This window comes from Scyliorhinus torazame, chromosome 8, assembly GCF_047496885.1.
Source record: "Scyliorhinus torazame isolate Kashiwa2021f chromosome 8, sScyTor2.1, whole genome shotgun sequence".
Classification (NCBI taxonomy): Eukaryota; Metazoa; Chordata; class Chondrichthyes; order Carcharhiniformes; family Scyliorhinidae; genus Scyliorhinus; species Scyliorhinus torazame.
In genome coordinates this window covers 21,618,077-21,643,558 of record NC_092714.1, presented here as the reverse complement: position 1 = coordinate 21,643,558, position 25,482 = coordinate 21,618,077, and the positions used below count along the sequence as shown (strand labels likewise).

The following is a 25,482-nucleotide window of genomic DNA, read 5'->3' as shown; positions in this document are numbered from 1 at the left end:
AGCCATGGGAATTCTAACATCCATGGACAAGGCTGACCGGGTCTGGGTTTAACACCTCACCTGAGTTTTGGAGGTTAGATAGCACAGTGTATTCGAACATAGGGAATGAATCTGGGCATCCAAAATCATTTCTCCAGTGTGTGTAATTACAATTTGTAATTCAGCATAAATTGATGCTTAATGACCAGTCTCACTCGTGAGCCCAATACGTATGGCTAAGGTGAGAAATAGAAATGTTACAATACGACAGGGCCAGCAAAGATGAAGGGTAACCTAGAGTTGAAACAGATTTCCCAATGCAGAGTAGAAGGATATTTAGTTTACACCTAAGCAATGCTTCTGTCCTGGAAGTGGTTGATGTTGACAGGGTGAGAAGATATTACATTCAAGCTTAGATCTCCATTACTTTACAGGGACAGTGCTGCATTTGATTATACAAGACTCATTGGTGCTACTTTTTGGAATGAATAGGTCCTTTTCACCTATCTGAAGATTGGTGAGGCACTGACTGGATGGCATTTGACACATTGTTTTAACCATTGAAAGATATATGAGTTTGCACACAGCTTTCTTTATTACTGTGCGTGCGTGCGCAGGGGTCACTAGTTACATTGAAGAGTGGTATCTTCCCTTTCCATTTAGTTCAGTTGCATTGGGGCTAATGGGACCAAACCCTCTGTCTGAGATTAGATAGCAAACCAAGGTAGAATCTGGAACTTTACTGGTCTGTATGATTCAGTGTCACTCTTACTAAGGCACTGGGGAAGCTAGTTTACATTAAATTATATAGTTTTTTCCAGGTGATGTTTGGAAATATGAGTATTTCATTTTACAGTAGGCTAATTGTTCTCCTTTCTAGGGGATTGTCTCCTTGATCCTCCACAGAAGCCCCTGCGTGTACCTGAGGAGTTGCCAGGGCAGAGCTACGATGCCGTCCGTCAGTGCAAGTTGGCTTTCGGGCAAGAGTACACAGTCTGCCCAGGAATGGATGTGTGCTCCCGCCTGTGGTGTGCTGTCATCCGCCAGGGGCAGATGGTGTGTATGACCAAGAAGCTGCCTGCTGTGGAAGGGACACCGTGCGGAAAGGGGAGGATTTGTCTGCATGGGAAATGTGTGGACAAAACCAAACGGAGGTATTACTCGGTGAGTAGGTGATCTAGAAATAGCACAATCGATCAGAGTGCATGGAGTTTCATTTTCTCACGTCTCAGCATGAGATTTCACTCCTGATATGTTTGTCCGTATGTTTTTGTATTGTGTGTGCGTGCTAATCTGCAGTGAGCATATGATTAGATGTGGGGGCTGCAAAGTGGTCGGTGCTTGAATAGATTGTCAACATCTTGGGCGAAATTCTCCGGAAACGGCGCGATGTCCGCCGACTGGCGCCCAAAACGGCGCAAATCAGTCGGGCATCGCGCCGCCCCAAAGGTGTGGAATGCTCCGCACCTTTGGGGGCCGAGCCCAAACCTTAAGGGGCTAGGCCCGCGCCGGACGAATTTCCGCCCCGCCAGCTGGCGGAAAAGGCCTTTGGTGCCCCGCCAGCTGGCGTGGAAATGACATCTCCGGGCGGCGCATGCGCGGGGGCATTAGCGGCCGCTGACGGCATTCCCGCGCATGCGTAGTAGAGAGAGTCTCTTCCGCCTCCGCCATGGTGGAGACCGTGGCGAAGGCGGAAGGGAAAGAGTGCCCCCACCACTCAGGCCCGCCCGCGGATCGGTGGGCCCCGATCCCGGGCCAGGCCACCATGGGGGCACCCCCCGGGGCCAGATCGCCCCGCGCCCCCCCCCCCCCCAGGACCCCGGAGCCCGCCTGCGCCGCCTTGTCCCGCCGGTAAGGTAGGTGGTTTAATCTACGCCGGCGGGACAGGCATTTTAGCGGCGGAACTTCGGCCCATCCCGGCCGGAGAATCGCGGGGGGTGGCCCGCCAACCGGCGCGGCGCGATTCCCGCCCCCGCCGAATATCCAGAGTTGGAGAATTGGGCAACCGGCGGGGGCGGGATTCATGCCAGCCCCTGGCGATTCTCCGACCCGGCGGGGGGTCGGAGAATCTCGCCCCTTGTGTCTAAGCTCAAACAAGAAAAAAAATTAATGTGTTGTTGGCCGTGCCTAAAAACAAGTCTATCTACCTTCCGAAGAGGAAATAAGAAGTGGCATGGAGGGATTGGGTGGAGAGAAGGTCACATTAGCCTCAAGGTGACTGTTGTGCTATATTTGTTTTTAATTTCTGTTGTGAGATGGTATCCTGCCCTGGGATTTGAGGGATTGAAAGTAGCAAATCTGAGGCAGCAATTGCTTGAGCAGTCAGTGTCATTCCTGAGCCAGTCTAGAACCAGAATGCATCTGACAAAGACTATGCTGCCTCATTCCAACAGAAATAAAACTAGCAAACAAGAGGACAACAGCCTGTTTCATTCCAATGTCGTAGCGCAAAAGCTATTTTCCCACAGATCCCTTTTGAGGCTGGCTGCCAACTGGTTTCTTCCAGTTGCTGAGGATTAAAAAATGTCATCTGTGTATTTTCGTAAAAGGAAAGCGTGGCAAATTCTCAGGCCCCGTTCCTCATGGTGCTACAATCTGACCAGGTTCAGTTTCTTGTGGCCTTGGAATTATACCGTGGTTTACTTGCACATGCAAATAGACGAAGCACTTCCTATTCCATTGCATGGAGCAGAGTTTTTGCACAAATGCTCAAGTGTTCATGCCCTATGACATAATTTCAGGGCCTACAAGACCAATTGGATAGATTTCTACAATTCTACTTGGTGCATTTTGCAGCTGTTGGCATTTTAGATTTATCCCCTCCTTTGGTTCAGCGGATATGTAAAAGTAGGAAAAGGAGGGAAGCGTCAAGCCAGATTTCCTGGGCCTGATTACCATCTCCATAATCCTGTTGAAAACAAAATGGGCTCAACTGAGATGTCCGCCCCATAGAAAATAGCCTGCCGCCACTTACACATGCATGAAATGGTCCACATGGGTGAGGTCTTGGGAGGTACGTTGACTCCAAGAGAGGAGCATTCAAAATTGAACAAGACAAACTAACAGGGAGCACTGGCAGTGGCACTGGCAGTGCCCAGGTGCCAGGTTGGCATTGCCAGGGAACGGGCCGGGGTGACCTTACCAGGTGTGGGGGGGACGAGGGAGTGTTCCCGGGGGCCCATCCAAGGTTGGGTGGGTGGGGGCGTTGAAAATGGGGTTGGGTGGCTGAAGGGGCGGGGGTGAGATCAGGACAACGAGACAAATTGACGACCCAATCTGCGAGGTGAGTTTCATGCTGGGCTCGCCAGCAGGAAATGACTAAGTGCAGCCTCAGCAGAGAGAAATTCCCGAGGCTAAAAAGAACGGCAAATTGCCATTGAACAGCAGGGTACGCCTTGGCCCATGCAGCTGCTGAAAAACATCCCGTTAAACGCGCCTAAAACCAGACATAAATTATTTCCGGTTAAATCGTGCCCAGGATGTTTAATCACATGGCAAACTGTCAATTAAGTTGTTCACCTGATGGTCCAAAACAGAGACAGAGTAAAATTACTCTATGTGGACAGCAAAGTAGAAAGTATACCTCCTAATAGAGGTGAACGCCACATTGCAGTATCTCTCATTAAGTGATCAATCTGGCTGTGGGCAACACCACCCTTCTCTAGTGCCAGGAAATTTGAAAATACATAGAGGCAGAAGCATTGTCGACACATGGTGGCTTTGAAAGCAGACCAAGGGAGGCCAGCAGCACAGTTCGATTCCCGTAACAGCCTCCCCGAACAGGTGCCGGAATGTGGCGACGAGGGGCTTTTCACAGTAACTTCATTTGAAGCCTACTTGTGACAATAAGCGATTTTCATTTCACATGGTTAATTCCTCCCAACTCAAATGATTTTTTTGATTTACATTTGTTTTTCTTTGTGTTGCAGGCCTCAGCCAATGGAAACTGGGGATCGTGGGGATCCTGGGGCCAGTGTTCACGGACGTGTGGAGGGGGCGTGCAGTTTGCCCATAGACACTGCAACAATCCTGCTCCCAGAAACAATGGCAAATACTGTGTGGGGAAACGTGCCATACATCGATCCTGCAATGTGACGCCGTGTCCACGAACTGGTAGGTCTATTCTACAATCACTCTTTATCTTATAGATTAATCTACACCGATCTGGCACAATGTTTCTGCTCAGTTTTCTCTCCTACCCCGTCCTTTCCTTAGGCCCTTTCCTATAGTGGAATACAGTTTCTAAGCAGCATCAGCTGAGTTTTCTAAATATGTATTTTGTTGGACAGAGGGATCAGACAAAAGGCACAGGTAAAAAAGAAAGGTGATTAAGAGTATTCTGAAGGCAAAAAAAAGAGATGGTGAGGTATAATGCTTTTTGGAAGAGAATGTGAGAGGCCAGAAGTATTGCAACTACTAGCCTAGTGAAATAGTCACCCACCACAAACACAAGAAGATGCCTGGCGAATGATTATATGAATTAGGAGCATGAGTAGGCTGTGCAGCCTCTCGGGTCTGCTCCACCATTTGATAAGATCATGGCTGATTTGATTGTGCCCATACTTTCATCTCTGATTCTTCTAAACTCCAATAGGCCCAACCTGTCTAACCTTGCTTCATAAAATAACCGGCGCAATTCAGCGGACTGAAGTTAAAGTCCACTGAATGGTGCATTTAGCGGGGTGTTTCTTGGCAGTTGCAGCACGAGAAACATAGAACATTACAGCGCAGTACGGGCCCTTCGGCCCTAGATGTTGCGCCGACCTGTGAAACCACTCTAATGCCCATCTACGCTATTCCCTTATCGTCCATATGTCTATCCAATGACCATTTGAATGCCCTTAGTGTTGGCGAGTCCACTACTGTTGCAGGCAGGGCATTCCACGCCCTTACTACTCTCTGAGTAAAGAACCTATCTCTGACGTCTGTCTTATATCTATCTCCCCTAAATTTAAAGCTATGTCCCCTCGTGCTAGACATCACCATCCGAGGAAGAAGGCTCTCACTTTTCAATCCTATCCAATCCGCTGATCATCTTGTGTGCCTCAATTAAGTCACCTCTTAACCTTCTTCTCTCTAACGAAAACAGCCTCAAGTCCCTCAGCCTTTCCTCATAAGATCTTCCCTCCATACCAGGCAACATTCTGGTAAATCTCCTCTGCACCCTTTCCAATGCTTCCACATCCTTCCTATAATGCGGTGACCAGAATTGCACGCAATACTCCAAATGCGGCCGCACCAGGGTTTTGTACAGTTGCAATATGACCTCATGGCTCCGAAACTCAATCCCGCTACCAATAAAAGCTAACACACCGTACGCCTTAACAACCCTCTCAACCTGGATGGCAACTTTCAGGGATCTATGTACATGGACACCGAGATCTCTCTGCTCATCCACACTGCCAAGAATCTTACCATTAGCCCAGTACTCTGTCTTCCTGTTATTCCTTCCAAAATGAATCACCTCACACTTTTCTGCATTAAACTCCATTTGCCACATCTCAGCCCAGCGCTGCAGCTTATCTATGTCCCTCTGTAACTTGTAACATCCTTCCGCACTATCCACAACTCCACCGACTTTAGTGTCATCTGCAAATTTACTCACCTATCCTTCTACGCCCTCCTCCAGGTCATTTATAAAAATGACAAACAGCAGTGGCCACAAAACAGATCCTTGTGGTACACCACTAGTAACTGGACTCCAGTCTGAACATTTCCCATCAACCACCACCCTTTGTCTTCTTCCAGCTAGCCAATTTCTGATCCAAACTGCTAAATCTCCCTGAATCCCATGCCTCCGTATTTTCTGCAGTAGCCTACATCTCACTTGCAGCAGCACATATAATACTAACGGGGTAGAGAGAGAATTTCCAACTGTCAGTTGTTCACTAGACATTGTGAATGACATTCCAACAAAGCAAGGGAGGTGACAAAGGGATCACTGAGTTTCCGCTCGCAAAATTCCCAACAAAACCCGGGATACTACGGAACAGCCAGCTGTTGATCTCAGCTCATTATCCAGTGGCATATTGACAGGGTTAAACGCCTCAGGAAATAACATCCTAATGATCACATATTGTCATGAAGTTTGTAGTATTATAATGCCTGTACTATCAGGCTGTATTTGCAGTATATAATGTAATGGAAAATAGTTTGAGGTGAGTAGTGCATAAAATGGTTGGGATAAGCCCAGGTTTGGCATGTTTTGAACGATGGATTTCAGATCTGGCATACCCATCTCACCAAAAGGAATCTGACCATTGGACTGTATGAAACAAAAACAAAAGTATACCAAGGTTTTCAAAACTGCCTGAAAATATGAATTGATAATCAGAGCAGACTTTCTGAAGAAATTTACATTTGCAAAGAAGTTAAATTGCAGTGTACCATGTAGATCTGCACAGAAAAAGGAGATAAGGAGTAATGGGGTCGCTCATCTCAGAGACCCAAAGCTTGTTTGGACTCTTCGAAGCATTAGTGGTGGCTCGTGTTTTGAGTCTGCTGACAGATCCTGTTAGTCTTGGCGTCTAACGACATAGTGTCTGAATGTAAGATGCCAGAAAAGTGAATTTTTTCCAGCCTACTGTTTGCATGACTGTACTTTATATTCTGGTCATTTAATCGAGAAAAAAAATGATTGCATTTCCAAAACTGTGGAAAATATCAAAAGTCATGCTGTGTGGACAAAGCAGTGAGCTGGAAGAATATCACATGCTGCCTGCATGCAACATCCATGAAAATACAACTAGTGAGTTATGCGTGGAATGAAGTTTATCAGGGTAGGAGGAGAGCTCAGAGAAAACTCAAATACTAGGGTTAGAAAGTTTGGAAAGGACAATATTCTGTAATAAGAGAATAAGGATAGGAGGGGAAACTAATACTCAGGAGGGGCATAAAAGTACAGAGAAGACTCAATTATTGGAGAGGCTTGGGGAATAGGTTAGAAAGTGCAATATTGAATGAAAGGTTAGGTGGAGAAACCATCGTCAGAGAGAAGGCAGTTAGGAGAATCTCAATATTCGGGGCTCTTTGAAGGTCGCAGAAGAGAGGACAACAATATGAGAGAGGGCGGCACGGTAGCACTGTTGCTTCACAGCGCCAGGATCCCAGGTTCGATTCTCGGCTTGGGTCAATGTCTGTGCGGAGTCTGCACGTTCTCCCCATGTCTGCGTGGGTTTCCTCCGGGTACTCCAGTTCGGAATCATAGAACTTACATTGCTGAAGGACGCCATTCAGCCCATCGAGTCTGCACCGGCCCTTGGAAAGAGCACCCTACCCAAGCCCACACCTCCACCCTATCCCTGCAAGCCAGTAACCCCACTTGACCTTTTTGGACACTAAGGGCAATTTAGCATGGCCAATTCACATAACCCGCACATCTTTGGACTGTGGGAGGAAACCGGAGCACCCGGAGGAAACCCACGCAGACACGGGGAGAACGTGCAGACTCCGCACAGACAGTGACCCAAGCCGGGAATCGAACCTGGGACCCTGGTGCTGTGAAGCAACTGTGCTAACCACTGTGCTACCGTGCTGCCCGCCCACAGGTTCCGAAAGACATGCTGTTAGGTGAATTGGACATTCTGAATTCTCCCTCAGTGTACCCGAACAGGCGCCGGAGTGTGACAACGAGGGGATTTTCACAGTAACTTCATTGCAGTGTTGACATAAAACTACTTGTGACAATAATAAAGATTATTGTTATTATTAGGAAGGCTGGAATAAGGCTAGGAGGCAAGTTAGGAATTGGAATATTGGAGTACGGTTAGGTGAGAAAACTCTTGGCAGAGGATGGAACAAGAGTAAGTAGTGAGTGAATCCAATATTGGAGGAATGGCTCCAGCTGGGAGATGCCTATATTGGAAAGGATGGAGGTAAGATTAAGTGGTGAGCCTAATAGTAGGCAGGAGGAAGAAGCAAACAGGGCATGAGCCAATCATTGGATGGCGCAGTTAGGCTAAATGGGGAGACCGAGGGGAAAACCTTCTTTATTATTTCCATGGTGTAACTTTTCATTCTTACTCAACTGGTGCCTACTGTTACACTAGTCATTTCTCTCACACTCATTTTGGTTGCAGTTGCAGTGTGTGAAAAACACTTGATGAGTGTGTGTTCTGCCTATATTTAAGGATGAACTACTCCGTAGTGATGAAGAACAGCCAATAAATCCAATGCATTGATTCTTTTTTTAAATCTTGAATTCAAATAGGCAAATCTTTTCGACATGAACAGTGCGAGGCACGGAACGGATATCAGACCGATCCCAAAGGAGTCAAAACATTTGTGGAATGGGTTCCGAAGTATGCTGGCGTGATCCCTGCAGATGTGTGTAAATTGACCTGTCGAGCAAAAGGAACTGGATATTATGTTGTGTTTTCTCACAAGGTAATGGTTTGGATCATGAGAGACTATCCATTCTGTTGTCAGAATGTTCAGAGTGTTCATGTCTATGCACAAGAAGCAGCTTCACATGAACGTCAGATCTGGAGGCAGCTTCAAAAAGGATGTGCCTCAATTTTAGCAGCACAAAGGTCATTTTAAAAGCAATTACCTGAATTTAGAAGCGCTTCTCCAGGCTCCACTTCAGTGTCTGAGACCACGGATAACCCCGGATCTGCCCTTCCTTCCACACCCCTGTTACTTTCCCCTTCCTTCCAGATTCTACCTGAAGGCCACTGCTGGCAATGCAGCTACTCAAAATTTGAATCCTCTTTGATCCTCTTTGGCTGCCTATGGGATGCTCAGAAGCCACCTCTTAGCTCACCACTCTCATATAACTGTGGCCCTAGACCCTGTATTAGGTATCTCTCAGGCTACCCATTCAGCACTGGGATTGTTACATCAGTAGGCCGGAATGAACCAATTTCTAGACCTCTGTGTCCATTTGTTGGCTCACCTTTATTGGTACAGGGTGGTTCATTGGGTTGGTATGCAAACAGGCTTCAGCCCAAAATGGTGGATTGAGCCTCTTCTGACTGCTGACGGAATCCCAAGCAATCCCTCGTGGGGAGACACTAGAATGAGAGGGAACGGTTTTCTATTTAAGAAGATGAGGAGGAATTTCTTCTGTCAAAGGGTTCTTAACCTTTGGAATTCCCTACTCCAGAGAGCAGTGAGGGCTGGATCATTGAATACATTCAAGGCTGAGTTAGACAGACTTTTGATCTACTAGAGAGTTGAGGGGTGGGATTGTCCACACTCCCCGCAGCGTGTTTCATGTCTGCGGAAGTAGCCCGATCCCACTGCTGTCAACGGGCTTTCCCATTCTATGCACCCCATCCCCCCCGCTGCCAGGAAACCTGTGGTGGGGGTTCGCTGTCGGCGGAATCAGAATATCCCAACAGCGAGAACAGCTGGAAAATCCCAGCCAAGTTTTATGTGGGGCAGGCAGGAAAATGGACTGAAGGCCATAATTGGTCAACTGTCATTTTATTGAATGGCGGATTCAGCTCAAGGGGCAGAATGGCCTACTCCTACTTCTTATGTTCATGAAGTGAGTTTGGAATGGTCTCAGCCCAATCCCAGCCCATGATTTGATTCTAAGTGGCAGTCATGCACAGAAATTCCACGCATGCCACAGATGAAACTCATAGAAGAACCCGAGAATGGTTACAGCATAGAAATAGGCCAGTCCCATTTCCCAGCCCTTCCCCCACAGTCCTACATTTTCTTTTTTCTTCTGGCAATTATCCAATTCCCTTTGGAGAACTATGATTGAATCTGCCTCTGCCAAACTCTCAGGCGTTGCATTCCTAACCATTCACAGTGTATCCAATTCGTCCCCATGTTGCCGTTGTTTGTTTTACCAGTCATTTTAAATCGGTGCCCTCTAATGGTCAACCCTTCTGCCAATGGGAGCAGTTTCTCCCTATTTATTCCCTTAGAAACCCTCATGATTTTGAACACTTCAACCAAATCCTCTCTCAACCTGCTCTTTTGGAAATGGAAATGAAATTGCTCTGTGGCTGGGAGTTAAAATATATAGCGGAAGATATAATTGCAAATCTGTTTTATAAAGATGCCATTTACATGTGGCGCAGTGGATAGCACTGGGACTGCGGCGCTGAGGACCCGGGTTTGAATCCCGGCCCTGGGTTACTGTCCGTGTGGAGTTTGCCCATTCTCGCTGTGTCTGCATGGGTTTCACCACCACAACCCAAAGATGTGCAGGTTAGGTGGATTGGCCACATTAAATTGCCCCTTAATTGGAAAAAAAATAATTGGATATTCTAAATTTATAGAGAAAAAAAAATAAAGATTCCATTTAGTGCACTTCTGTGGTTGAAGGAATTTATATCTGACGAGTGCGACAGCTAACCTGAGACTGAATTATCTTAATGCTGGGTTCCAAATTCAGGATGACTTCCATTCCTTGGCATTGACATCTTTATAAGCCAAATTTCTTTTTCGCAAAATGAAACCTCAGATTCAAATAAGAGCATCTTGAAGTATTCCCCAGAGCTTCTTATCAGAAGAGTTTTGATGAAACAGAATGCAAACAGTTGCCCACAGATCGGCAATTAGCATATTTCTACAACAGAAGTTACATGCAATCTAGAGGCCAAAATGACAGGATCATTTTGGCTCTTCGCACTTCGAATTGAAGAAAGCATCTTTGGCAAAGACGTTTAGAAAATCCAAAGTATTATTGCAACAGGCCGCGATTCCCCCTATCCATGGCCAGCAGGAAAACCAAAGTGATTCTCACTGGTGCTAGGAGCGACCTCGACATGCCATGCAAAGGCACTTGGAATTTGTTTTACCAGATTCGGGTTTTCTTTACCATTCCATGACTCTCTGGGGTCCATGCTGGACCTGAGAGGGTTGGGACCTAATCTCTCTGACAGGTCTCGCATCTCTGATATTGGAGCACCATTTTTACAGGGCGCCCCATTATCAAAAAGCTGCTGAAGCCCCCACCCCCACCCCTCCTAGATAACTGGCAGGGCACCCTCTCCTCTGACCCCCCCCCCCTTCAGCTCCCCAAGGCTCCCCCATCAGCAACTCCCCTTTAAACCCCTCTCATCCCCCCACCCGCAGTCAACCTTTCAGGTGTGGAGGGAGCATCTGCTCTTTCTAGGATGTACTTGAGAACAAAGAATCAGTTTCATAAAATAATTATGGTTATGAAAACACCTACTCCCCTGAGTTAATGGGTCCCTGGAGAGCTATATAAATAAACAATCCAAATCTTCCCTTTGAAACTTCCTCGACCTGTCAATCATAAGGCTTTTAGCAGGTAATGGGGCATGAAATTTAATGTAAACAGAACTATCAGCCTTCTAGGCATACACACAGACTTCTATACTTTAAAGGGCAATTGACTGTGCAAAAAACACTTCAAAGATTCCCACCAGTTAAAAGGGATTACTTCTACCTTCATCTCACAGTTATTTAAACTTGGCATTCTGACATTTTTTAAAGGGTTTAGGGATACAGATGAGATCACTTTCACTTTATTACATACTGACTGACTTTTTAAAGGGTTTAAAGGCTGCAGATGAGTAGAGCAGCCAAATGAGCCCCTTCCCAGGAAAGACCCTAGCATGAGATCCTCCAGCCCAGCACAAGCCCTGCTAACCCCGACCTCCTATGAAGGATCCCCCTTAGCACCCTGGTGACAGTTGTTCAGAGGGTACTTGCCACCTTGATTCCCCTCGGACTGGAAGCCGCCAGGTCCATATTCCTCAAGTCTTGCACCAATTCACGCAAGCGAGACTCTCAGCTGGGGGCGCTGGAGCATCCCTGTTGGAAAGTGAATCGGGCATCCTGGTCATAAATGAGATGTAAACCAGATCTAAAGAGCTATTTGCATGGACCCACCGGGTCGGGGCGGGAAGTTCGACTGGGATATCAGGAAACCAGCTATGGCCGGCGGGGCGAGCTGGGAGACTGGTTTGATGCCCAGCACGAATCCTGATTTTGGCCTGACACGGGATTCAGCGGGCGATCGGGAATCCTGTGGCTCGTGGCGGCCCTGGAGAATCCGTCCTTCATGTTTCTGAGCACTTTCTCTGGAGGGCTAGCATGTATTTTGTTGACGATAGGTTTTACACATTCCCTCCTCTCTCAATGTGAAACACTAATCTGTAGCCACAATTCCAGTCAGATACCCAAAATCAGTACTTTGCATCGGTGCTTTTATGAAGCTTTGAACATAGAACATAGAAAATACAGCACAGAACAGGCCCTTCGGCCCACTATGTTGTGCCGAACCTTTGTCCTAGATTAATCATAGATTATCATTGAATTTACAGTGCAGGAGGCCATTCGGCCCATTGAGTCTGCACCGGCTCCTGGAAAGAGCACCCTACCCAAACTCAACACCTCCACCCAACACCAAGGGCAATTTTGGACATTAAGGGCAATTTATCATTGGCCAATTCACCTAACCTGCACATCTTTGGACTGTGGGAGGAAACCGGAGCACCCGGAGGAAACCCACGCAGACACGGGGAGGACGTGCAGACTCCGCACAGACAGTGACCCAAGCCGGAATCGAACCTGGGACCCTGGAGCTGTGAAGCAATTCTGCTATCCACAATGCTACCGTGCTTATTGCTGTTGGTATCATACAAATGGGGGCAAATGATAGAATGGTCCCGTATGTGTGTGGCTCAGAAGTAATTTCCAGTTTATCTGGGTGTTCCTAAAAGGGGAGAATAAGAAACCAACTTAAATGTAAGGAAGGAAAATTGTCTTGGAGAGTTACTGAACTGTCTACTTCTGTCCTCATTTTAATGCCGGGATTCTGGCTGCGTAAACATAAGAACTTAAGAACATAAGAACTAGGAGCAGGAGTAGGCCATCTGGCCCCTCGAGCCTGCTCCGCCATTCAATGAGATCATGGCTGATTTTTTTTTGTGGACTCAGCTCCACTTTCCGGCCCGAACACCATAACCCTTAATCCCTTTATTCTTCAAAAAACTATCTATCTTTATCTTAAAAACATTTAATGAAGGAGCCTCTACTGCTTCACTGGGCAAGGAATTCCATAGATTCACAACCCTTTGGGTGAAGAAGTTCCTCTTAAGATCAGTCCTAAATCTACTTCCCTTTATTTTGAGGCTATGCCCCCTAGTTCTGCTTTCACCCGCCAGTGGAAACAACCTGCCCCTACCTATCCTATCTATTCCCTTCATAATTTTATATGTTTCTATAAGATCCCCTCACATCTTTCTAAATTCCAACGAGTACAGTCCCAGTCTACTCAACCTCTCCTCATAGTCCAACCCCCTCAACTCTGGGATTAACCTAGTGAATCTCCTCTGCACACCCTCCAGTGCCAGTACGTCCTTTCTCAGGTAACGAGACCAAAACTGAACACGATACTCCAGGTGTGGCCTCAATAAAGTGCTGTCTGCCTTGAGAATCATAGAATCCCTACAATGCAGAAGTAGGCCATTCGGCCCATCGAGTCTGCACCGACCCCCTGAAAGAGCACCCTATCTAGGGTCAGGCCCCCACCCTATACCCATAACCCAACTTACTTTTTTGGACACTAAGGGGTAATTTAGCATGGCCAACCCACCTAACCTGCACATCTTTGGACTGTGGGAGGAAACCAGAGCACCCTGAGAAAACCCACGCAGAGTCACCCTAGGCTGGAATTGAACCCGGGTCGCTGGCACTGTGAAGCAGTGGCGCTAACCACTGTCCCACCGTGCCGCCCTTGTCTTTGAGAGGGACTCCTGCCTGCCTCGTCCCACCTACGCTGAATCTGCTCCAGGTTAAAATGAGCATTAACTATTTCATAAATTCTTATTCCACGATCGCCGCATTGAAAACGAATCGGCAAGTCTCTGCTTGATTTTCGCCAGGGAAACGCCTTCCCTCTCCCAGACTTTTTATTACACTGAGCTGGCAACTAAAACCCAACTTTAGCATCACCTACTCACTAATATGTGATTTAGCTCTTTTCCGCTCCTCTTTTCGATCATAGTGCTGTTCCTCACAATAGACCTTGGCTCTTTATCTAAACTTTACATTAGCAACTCAACAGCATCTGTAAACGTTCACAGCTCTGGAGGTTCTACAGATTGCCCAGAAATTTTACGGGAGCTGAACATAATTCTGGCAACTAGCTGCTCTAGTACAGAGGTTTTCTTGTTTGGCTGAATTATTTTTCATTGAACTTTACAGGAGAGTAGATGGTAGATGTAATGCTACATTATATGACCAACAGTCAGTATGTGGCATATCAGCTGAGATAATATCTTAACTAAGGGCCCGAGAGCTAGATTTAAAAGCTAAATCCTTCATATTCCACCTTGCGCCATATTATTTAGCACAGGGCTAAATCGCTGGCTTTGAAAGCAGGCCAGCAGCACGGTTCAATTCCCGTAACAGCCGCCCCGAACAGGCGCTGGAATGTGGCGACTAGGGGCTTTTCACAGTAACTTCATTGAAGCCGACTTGTGACAATAAGCGATTTTCATTTCATTTCATTATCCTCTTATCTATCCAGGAATACCCTGGCTCACGTGCGGCAGCTCCCAATTTCCAATCAGGTTGTCAACGGGTTTCCTGAATTAATTATTCCATATTTATTGACTTTGAACATCTGGGCCAGGATTTTCCGGCCTATCATGGCAGGACCAGCCCTGGAAGATGTGGCAGCCCAGACAAAAGTCCACTGATGTTAGGTGGAACTGGACGACCCCAGTGGAGGGCATGGGTCGGAAAATCCGCCCTTACCATCAGCAAGAGTGACCCGAATGATCAGAAATCGAAAAGCTTCCTTTCTCGTTTGTTGAGTATTATTTCGCTTTGATCCCCAGGTAACAGACGGAACGGAATGCCAACCGTACAGCAATTCAGTATGTGTGCGAGGGCGCTGCATCAGGACCGGCTGTGATGGTATAATCGGCTCCAAGCTGCAGTATGACAAATGTGGAGTCTGCGGGGGAGATAGTTCCACCTGTGTGAAAGTATCTCGAAGTTTTACCAAGAGAAGGTAAATGGGAACCTATACATGATGTTAGGTGGAATTAGTGTCAGTGATATTTTATGAGCCTTTATAGCGGCTTATATAAGATTTCCCTCTGGGGGCATTAACACAATGGACATCATTCTAAATCTATATTTAGTGGGGATAGATGTTCAGGAGGGATGTTGGAACTGGGAATTGAAATATGATGGGTGGGATTCTCCGCTTCGCTGGCAGTGCATTGACGTCCGTGGATTTCCTGACGGTGTGGGGTGGCCACAATGGAAAACCCCATTGACCGGCTGCCGGGACAGAGGATCCCGCTGCCGATGGGGGTGCACCGCGCCAGAAAACAAGTCTGGTGGGACGGAGAATCCCGCCCGATCACTCTTCTTTTTTTCCTACATTTCTTCTCAGCTCTACTTTCAGTTCTAATGGTCCTTTAGGTGTAGTTCCACGAGCACCAGCAGATTTCTAATACCCTTTCCAAGCTACTGTTCTTCTTGTATAAGTCTAGACTCTGACAGTTAGCAAGTAGATTATTTGACAATAGGAGTGCTATATGAACAAGCTAGGTTCTGTCCTTACCTGACATCTACACAGACACACATTCCAATTGTGCTCTGTGCATAACAACTTTTTTCTTCCCCTAGAACTTTTAAGCTAACGTGTTAACATACCCCCTTGAAATTTAAAACAACACTTTATTTAAGATGTACCAGGCTCAGAGTCAGTCTGGGAAAACACAGTGTAGTGGGAGGGTCAGTAACAAGACGGGACTTTGAAAGTCTGCTCGGTGCCACTGCGGGTTAGCCATTCAGTAGGAGCCAAGTGTAACTGAAGTGGCCTGTCAATTCAACTCCCCAATGGACCCCAAACTCTCATAAAACAAGGACAAGAGCAAGGAACAGACAACTCCAAAGTGCAGGAAGCCCAGTACTTCAATGTATTTAAGATAAGTTAATGAGCAGTAATTGTCAGGAAGAGAGGAAATGCTGTTTACAACAGCAGTCTCCAAATATTTCCAGCCCTGCCCCCTGTGGTTTCCTATTGACCCTACATTTCTCTAGTTGTATTTCTCTGTTTAATCGACATTTCAGGCACTTAGTGGGTAAGTGGACCGACCACATGATGTGGCATTAACTTGCACAGTTCAGAAGGCTGCAAGTTCACTTTGTAGCCCGTGCTGAATTAGCTGACCTCAGCTGGAGAGACAATTTTACCAGCTAGAGAACCCATTTAACCTGAGCAGGGGAGCTTCAACCAATTTGTCTGCTGCATGGAGACCAGGCTGAACCTGACACCAGTTAATTTTTCGTGACATTCTCCTAAACACTGGAATTTCCTGTGGTTTAACCCAAAGGAGAAGTCTTATCCCTGATAACTGTATCGTGACTTCAAAAGCAGAATTCCCACTCCTTATCACTATCTCGAGGCCCACCTGGCGGAAGGCGCAGACAGAATATCAGCTGTGATATTTCTTCCAGTCTGATAGTCTGAAGCTCACTGTGTGGACCCATAAACAGTAGTCACTGGGTCACCGCCAACACACCTCGAAGTGTCAGTATGAATCGGATAGGGACACTGAGCAATTACATGATGCATTCTTAATGATTTGCGTCTGCAGAGTCAGTGGGTCAGTAAGAGTGTAGGTGTGCACCTAATGAGTTTTGGGGACTAAAGCACTGCTATGACGGCCTCTGTGACTGAACTGAGTAGAGAAAGGGTTAAAGGCTGTTAAGGGATCCTGGAGGCATTGAAGTGATCCTCACTGGTTGATTAAATTGTTCAAGGCCATGGTGTTGTTCTCTGCAGCATTGAGGCTGGTTAACAGAAGGGTTAAGCACTCACATTCTGCGTGGTGCACTTTGGCCAGTGCAGAGTTTATGGAACAGACAGCTCCTATGGGTTGAGTTTAAGGAAATTCCAGTGTTCAGAGGAATGCTTTGAAAAATAAATGGCAGCAGCTTCAGGCGGGTCTCTGCACTATGGCAGAGAAACTGGTTGAAGCATCCAATTCCTTTAAGGCTGATCTTTAATCTAAATATAGCAATTAATGAGGCCATAAGGTCATCAAAGGTTACATCATGCTCTGGTGCAATCTGAGCTTTGTAACACTGAGATACATAAGGTTGAAAACCAAGAGGCTTGCAAGACACAGACGCAGAGATGATCTCCTGCGCCTGAATGAAGATCTGCCTAATGTTGTTAGAAATTCTGTTCACAAACATGCGATCCAGATGTGCAGCCTAGCTAGTGTTTCACTCTGCCTCATAGGCATTCACATGTTGGGCCACTGAAACTCTCAAAAGCCAAATGCTACCAGCCGTTCAACAAGTTTAGTGCACCAATGTGCAGTTCACCAGGCCAGCTAACTCTCCCACTCTTTGGTGAGACACTAATGCTTGAGGCCTTAGCCACCAACCTGAGGATCTTGCATGTGTACAGAAAATGACAGTATTTCCTGGAACTTCATTTGTCCACTCACACGAGAAAATGGAATAGTTTTAAAGCTATTCCAGCACTCACAGCAGTCGAGAAAGGTATCTAATACGACTATTGCATGGAGATTACATTGAGCTTACATTGTTTGAAATTCCTTGTTCACTACTTCAACAGAGGCGCTAGGTCTTTGTTTTGAATGAGTGAATGCACCCCTTAAAGTGGTATGAGTGGTAAGCATTTGTGCAGTTCTGTCGAATGCTGGAAATTTTAGGCTCACACACCCCATAAATCCTCATTCATTCGCACGATATCACCATGAATGCCATTATTTCATGTTGTGGACATAGCATTGACTGAGAAGTTCCTACAATCAAAACAATGTAAACCAAAGCAACATTAGATTGTATTGCTGTATAATTACAGTGTAAAAGTAGAGCTTGATTATATTATCGAAACAGCTGGGTCCAAGCCTCTCCCCCACAATTCCATCAATATTATTGTAAGAAGTCTAACAACACCAGGTTGAAGACCAACAGGTTTGTTTCAAATCACTAGCTTTCGGAGCACTGCTCCTTCCTGATTCACCTGAGGAAGGAGCAGTGCTCTGAAAGCTAGTGATTTGAAACAAACCTGTTGGACTTTAACCTGGTGTTGTAAGACTTCTTATTGTGCTCACCCCAGTCCAACGCCGGCATCTCCACATCATCAATATTATTGTGAGACGAATAACGGATCCTTTACATATTGTAGGACAGACCCTATATGTATTCTAGAGGGGACGGAAGATACTATATAGATTGTAAGAGAATAGCAGACTCAGATTATATTTCAGAGTAACAGGCTTGGTGTACATAGATCATGTACATTTGACAGGGAAATAACAAACAAGGAAGATTGCATAAATATGTATTACATAGAAATAATAAACTATTGGCAATAAAGTAATCTCTTTTCCATTGCAAACTTCATCCTCGTTTTTTTTGGTCCTTCAGTGTGGGGTACAGAGAGGTAACAAGAATCCCGGCGGGCGCAACACATATCAAGGTGCGGCAGTACAAGCCGAAGGGTCAGCAGAGGTTCACTGCCTATTTGGCGGTTAAACGGAAGAATGGGGACTATCTCTTCAATGGCAAGTACATGATCTCAACTTCAGAGACAATCATTGATCTAAACGGCACTATGCTCAACTACAGTGGCTGGAGCCAGAAGGATGACCAGATGCACTCAATGGGTCATGGCCCATTGAAGGAGCCACTGATAATTCAGATTCTTGCCACTGACCCTGGGAAAGCACTTGACGTGCGCTACAGTTATTTTGTTCCAAGGAAGCAGGTGTCCTCGGCCAATGAGAATGCCATCAAGACTCTGGCGGCACAATCCAACCTGCCCAAGTGGATAACAGGACCCTGGCTGTCATGTTCCAGAACCTGTGATACTGGCTGGCAGACCAGAACCGTTCAGTGCAAAAATGGCTACGGAAAACTGACAAAAGGATGCCGCCTCTCCCAAAGACCATCAGCATTTAAACAATGTTTTCTGAGAAAATGTTAATGCACAGTTGCCATTAAGAGTCTTTTTTATTTTGTCATTTTGTTTGGTGTTTTGTTTTAATCTAACTTGGAGAAAAGGAGGGAAAAGATTGCCAGCACGTCTTGACATGAAGCAGACAATGCTGTGAAATTGAAGACAATCGAAGCATGGGCAGACTATGTCTTGTGGACATAAGTGCACATCTGTATTGCACCACAGTGGGAGAGCTTCAGATGTATTGCCCCAGACGAGTGAGAATGGGAATTAGAAGATCATACCATCTTGCATGTTGCCTACCTCAGGTGCATCCTTCAGCAACACGGAAATGAGATCCGTCGAGCCACCCTTTCCAGGGATACAAGATGGTGCATTGATTCCACAAATCTATCCATCCCTCCGAGGAATCTGATGTCAGCAGCTTCGGCACAAGTCTGCCGTCTGTTTTCACATTTGTTTTACCTTGTTCTCTCGCGGCCGTTCAGTTGGAGCCAGTGACTGATTCTTGGGCATTCGGTTGAGATGGTGTAAGGAATGCTGCAGTCTCGCTCGCTCACTCTTGCTCACATGACAGTAAAACAAGCCAGCTGGCTGGAGAGGGAATTCTAAGTATCCAAGAATGAAAAGAGGAACAAATGTGCCAATGAGCATACAGCATTGTCTGGACGCTAGGAGGAACCTGTGCCACATTGATTGCGATATCTCATTCGAGTGCTCCTCACTACAATACCTAGAGGAGATAGTTAACCACTCCTAACAGACTCTCGGAATGAATAGTTGAATGAAACGTGATACAATTCTACTTGGTAATAACAAATTTGATGCAATAGATGGGCAGAATGGCTGCACTGTTTAGAAATCTGTGGTGAAGAGGATATAATTAATAATCCAACATTATGCTCTTGATGGATCAAGGACTGCACTGCCTCGTTCTAATGTCTGTCTGTAATGACGAAAAGTAGAAATTGTAGCACAGGACTTTTCTCCAAAGTTCATGCTTTTTCCAGAAAATAGGGCTTTTGTAAAACATCCAAAATTAATTATCATCTAGAATTACTACTGTTAACTTGAGCGAATAGCTATCCCTAAGTTAAATTGCACACCAGTGAACCATTATATACTCTTCTTGGTAAGCTATTTATCTGATGTTGCAGTGGAGCAAATGGAACCACTGAGGAGAGAACCTTTTATGTTTGAAAGAAAAAATGGTTTGTTTTGTACACATATAGGGCAGGATCCTCCGGTTCCCCAACCAGGTGTTTCTTGGCAGAGCACCATTTGCTGGCAGCGGGAATCTATCTTCCCGCTGATTTTCAATGGGATTTCCCATTGAAACCACCCAGCGCCACCGCGAAACCCACTGGCTGGCAGGGGTGCGCTGCCAGCGGAGATGGTGAATCCCGACGTTCAGAGGATTCCGGCCATAGTTTCTCAACAGTGTAATCAACTATGCCACGAGCTTGCAGGAATAAGGGATTAATAGCTAGTGTGGCACTTAGAAATTAAAAGGCAGAACTTCATTTTAAGGTTGCCACTCGGGATTAAGGGGCAAAGGAAAGGAATGGGTTCAGGGCTTTAGTTCTAATTTTTGCTTTGCCCAAAATGATGCTTCGTCGAATGCCTTGACAACATCATTAACTAACGGTGCCACAACACGAGAGACAGCAACAAGTGGCTAATAAAAGACATATTTTCAAACGAACAGACCTTTCCAGTCCAGTTTACATCTTCCTACAGCCACCTCAAAAGCCAGTGTCTATTTTCAAGACTGGGCAAGTGGCAGTTCTACTTCAAAAAGAAACAACAACAACAAAAAAACAAGTCCCAAAGAATCTGTGGTTTGCAGCTCTGAACTTGATGGAGATCAGTTTCTGAAGGTCAATAGGTCATTCATGTGATGGGATTTACTGACTCGTCCACCTGCCAATTCCAGGGATTTAAAAGAAGGACAAGTGGTGTTTTGCTTTAAAAACAGCTGATCTTACTCAATGATCTCATATGCTCCGCAATGGTGTCATTCAGTGTGTTTCTGATTAGCTATTTATAATTTCCATGGTAACTGGCAAACCAATGCCAGAAGCTATCTAACCAGAAATTATATGCAGGCGGGCGAATGTGCAATTTTATAATAAACGTGTTGCCTTTCCTAGTCTCCTTCCTCCCCATCTTAATTGAATCTCAGCTACCAGGGCAGTTCTGAATGGGCCAGATCTAGTTCAGAGTTTCCTCACTTCCAAATGACTCTGTTAATGTTAACTCTCAGGATGGATCTTCGCTGCCAAAGCCACATTTTAACCCATCCCTATTTTCCCCAAGAAGTAGATGGTGGTGGAAGGCCTCCTGTTATTTTGATAGAGCTGGGTGGTATGCTAGGCCACTTGAGAGCCAACCATGTTAGTGTGGAATTGGAGTCAAGCACAGGTTAGCCTGGGTAAATGCAGCCAGTTTCCTTTCCTGAAATGTGTTCAGTAAATAGTTAAGTTTAAAGGAAAATCCAACACCTTCATGGTAACATGCACCAATACCAGCTTTTTATTTGTAGATCTTTTTTAAAATCTGAATTTAAATTCGCAAGAAATCAAGGGGAGATTCAATTTTATTATTTGGATTATTAGGCCAAACCTCTAGGATTACTAGCCCACTAACATAATCACTACACCAAATGCACAAAGTAGTATTGAATCATAGAAATTAAAAGGTTCCTCATGATGAACCAGTTGATCTCAGGTGGAGCAGCTGTAAACATAAAAACAGGCATGGGTTAGAAAAGACTATTCAGTCCATTAAACCCATCCCTCTAATATCCTAACTTCCCCAAATGTAATGCATTTTTGATATATTTATCTCTATTATCTTCCTGATAAATATTTCCAAATGTGTATATAGCCCTGTGAGTAAGGAATTTCCTTATATCAGTGGAGATATTAGCATGGATCTCAATTTATCCAGGCTACGCAGGGGAGATGTTGGCACTTATAATAGGGTTGAGCCTGACTGAGTAACCAGCCTCAAGTGATGGGATACTCAAAGATAATTTTCTTGGAAGGTTGAAATGAATCAATCGCCCCCTCTGCACCTCACTCACTCTCCCACATAGCATGAAGGCCTTGCACGCTTCCAAATCATAGTTGATTTTTGTGTATGCCATTGTTGCAAATAATTAATTTTGCTTAAATCACACTTTGGTATGATACAGGAGAAGAAAAGTTTTCTCAGGATCAGTCTTCAACCTTGAGCTGTGCTTCAGAAAACTATAATGTGCAAATGCCTTTTACTTTATTCCCTATCCAATTGGATCGAATTGTTAACCAATGTTTTTTCCATGTAAACAGACCTAGTCAGAAGCTTCATTGGCCTATGTGGTTTGACGTAAGACAGGAGTCTACATTTCTCAGGTGCTGAGGCATATCTCTGCTCCCAGAGGAACCCCAGCACCACATTAAATAGAGCAAGCCATAGTGTCTCGTATCAGTGATGAGTTGACCTAAACTTCATCTTCCTCCATATTTGCTGTTTGTGTACAGAGTTCATTGCTTTTAGGGTCTTCATGTACAGTAGCCAGAACTTGTTCAGCAATGGCGGGATTCATTTTGAATTGGAAATCTCCCACAATATGGCTCAGTTAGTTAAATATCTATAGTCTGCATGGTAATCACCTGGGCCAGATTTCATGCTTGTTGTGCACCCGCAGGCTCGGAAGTGGGCGTGATGTGCGCTGGCTGGCCAATTAACTGGAGGGGAGGAGGAGCAGGGGGACACAAAGAGGGCAGGTGCCAAGAGAAGTGAGGATGCAGACGGGAGTTTTCAACGAGCTCCCTGGAGGCAGACAGCTGATGTGGAACTGCCTCGGGGAGCTGTAGTATTGTTCCAATTAATTTTGCACAAAACATGCCATATACTTTCTCTGCAATTCAAATTCAAGAAATTGACAGGGGAACTCATAACACCTCAACCCTCAAACAGCTTCATTTACTTTATTTCATCCAAAACATTTTCATCTGCCTTGGATCACGTCTGAAACAAAAGCATGAAGGCTGCCTGGCCAATTGGCCCATCTGCCAACTGTAAAAGTGCACAAGCCACGGAGAATCTCTAATAATTGTCTTCTTAATGGGCTTGAATACCCGCTTAATTGTCGGCGGGCACATTTTCACGTGCACCCACCATAATGTTTGCGCAAGGGCAAAGACATTGGGACGTGCAACTGATGTCTTCTCGTGTTATTTTATGCAAATTCGAGCTAGTCATTCATTCAACATAAATTCCGGCCCTGGACGAGAAACTTGTCTCCCGCCATCCTGGGATAAATATGGGAAATTCAACCAGGGTTCCCACTTCTGACTTATCGAATAAATATTGCTGGAAACACTAATGCCCTGTAAATTAATAACATTCAAATACTCAGCATTCGGATTCATAAATACTGAATGGCCACTTAATTGAGACACCAGTGGATCCACATTCCCCCAGTTTCTCCCTCTCTGTACAAATGATCTGATGATGCTACCTTCCATCACGTCACTTCCTTTTTCCTGAACCAAGAATTTCACCCCCACTGTGGTTGACAGGATCCTTAACCATGTCTGCCCCATTTCCTGCACTTCCTCTACTCTTACCCTCTCTCCCAGAGCCACAATAGGAGGTTTCCCTTGTCCTCATTTTCCACCCCACCAGCTTCCATATTCAAAAGATCATCCTCCGTCATTGCCACCAGTTCTAGCCTAATATCACCAGTTCGGAGCAAGTGTCATATTGGACTCGAAGCATTAACTCGGTTTCTCTCACCAGAAATGTTGCCAGTCCTGAGTTTTTTCCAGCACTTTGTTTTAATTTCTAGATTCCCAGCATCCGCAGTATTTTGCTTTTAATAGCCGTGGGTGCCAATGAGTGAACCTTTGGCTGAGTGGTGGTATTCCTTTCTCTGAGTCAGCCGGAACAGTTTTCATTACTATCTTAGCAAGTACCAGCTCTAAAATCTTGTTGACATCAGTGGGATGCTGACCACTAGTAGATGTGAGGATGTAGAATTAACCACAAAATCAACTGGTTAAAAGAATGGCTACAGCCATAAAGGGAGCATCATATCACAGCCTGTCTGGCTGCTAATTAGCCTGCAAACCCTTCCATTGCTTCACACTATTCTCCAAGGGAAAGAGTTTGAAGATACAATAACAACAACATCCAGAGAGTGTCGACCTGCGATCCTAATTGCATTTTTCCTGGAACACTTGAGCCACAAAGGTCCAATAATCCTCAAGAGGTTATCCTTCTGCTTTCCCATTGTGTGATCCTGGGAGGGGCTGGGGTCCCCCGATTCAGGGTTGGGGTCCCCCGATTCAGGGTTGGGGTCCCCCGATTCAGTAAATAAACAATGGGTGGCATTATTCAAAAATCTAAGATGTGTCCTACTCCTATTCATTTTTGGAATCAAAATGACCAGAACTCACACTCTGCATCGTCAGTTCAGTGGAATCAAAGAGTTGATCCTTTTCTACAATGTATAGATTTTAATTGGGTCTCCGTTAAGAGGGAGAAAACATTCCAGTGTAAATTTAAATCATGAAAAAATGTAAGGCACAGCACTGAAATAATTTATTTATGTTTGTACAACTGGTGTGAATTTGATGAAACAGTTTAATTTATTGTTATTTAATGTGGAGAACACCAATCGTGCAAGTTTTTTGAAAAAAATTTGCTGTTGTGTCCTATTGTACAACTGCTTAATTTATGCTTCACTCCACTTGTGAAAGTTCAGTATATTTTTTAAATATGTATGTTTACATAATGTACAGCACTGGTTGCTTTGTGTACTATTGTGTTGTGCTCTTTCCTCGTGTAATTATTTAGATGCTCTGTGCATTCCTCATGAGGGAAGTTGCTTGTCTTTTTTTAAGAAAAACTATCAATTGACTGAGGCAATATGTCAAATGCATTCTAATACTTGTTTCAAAATATGTAGCAGTTGTGTAATGTATATTAATCATGTCTAGAACAAAAAAAATGCAAAAATTTGCAGGATAACAGAGAAAGAGCGGGAGAGTGGGACTATCTGAATTACTCTTTCAGAGAGTTGGTGCAGACTCAATAGGTCCAATAGCCTCCTTCTGCACTGTAACCAGTCTATTATTCTAGGAGGTTTTTTTATCAACTATTTTAAGCACATCAGTAATATTCTGCAACGTATTGTAATGATATTATGTTGTCTCTGTAACTAATGCTAAAATTCACCTTTTTTAATGTGTGTAAATTATATATTCCCAAATGCAATTTAATTCTCACAATTTAATATCTGGTGTTGTCTTGTTTAATGGTTGAACTTAAAAGACTACTTCAGTATTTAAGTTTATTTCGGCGGTTTCGTTTGTTCCCCCTCTGGCCTGTCTCAAAAACAAAGAAATCTGAAGTCTTTGCTTTAAGGAAAATGATTTTAATTTATGGAGTTGAAGGGAAGAAACAATGACAAATCTTTCAAAGTAGTAATTACATTTTGCTAAAAGAGACCAATATGCTCAGACTTCCTCTGTGCCACATGTTGTATGTATGTTTATATGCATATGACTCCATGGGTAAGACTTTCATTGCCTCCTCTTCTAGATCCGACC

At 45.0% G+C, this 25,482-nt stretch overlaps 1 protein-coding gene across 1 annotated transcript in view; it reads left to right on the top strand.

The window, feature by feature from the left end:
* The window catches only part of adamts5 (ADAM metallopeptidase with thrombospondin type 1 motif, 5 (aggrecanase-2)), a 43,881-nt gene extending 18,721 nt beyond the window's left edge, over positions 1-25,160 (top strand). The window contains exons 4-8 of the mRNA XM_072513154.1: positions 860-1,143; positions 3,909-4,092; positions 8,189-8,364; positions 14,760-14,935; positions 18,346-25,160. Of these exons, the coding sequence (XP_072369255.1) occupies positions 860-1,143; positions 3,909-4,092; positions 8,189-8,364; positions 14,760-14,935; positions 18,346-18,904 (1,379 nt within the window). The 3' untranslated portion in view covers positions 18,905-25,160. The remainder of the gene's footprint in view (positions 1-859; positions 1,144-3,908; positions 4,093-8,188; positions 8,365-14,759; positions 14,936-18,345) is intronic.
* The last annotated feature ends 322 nt before the right edge of the window (positions 25,161-25,482 follow it).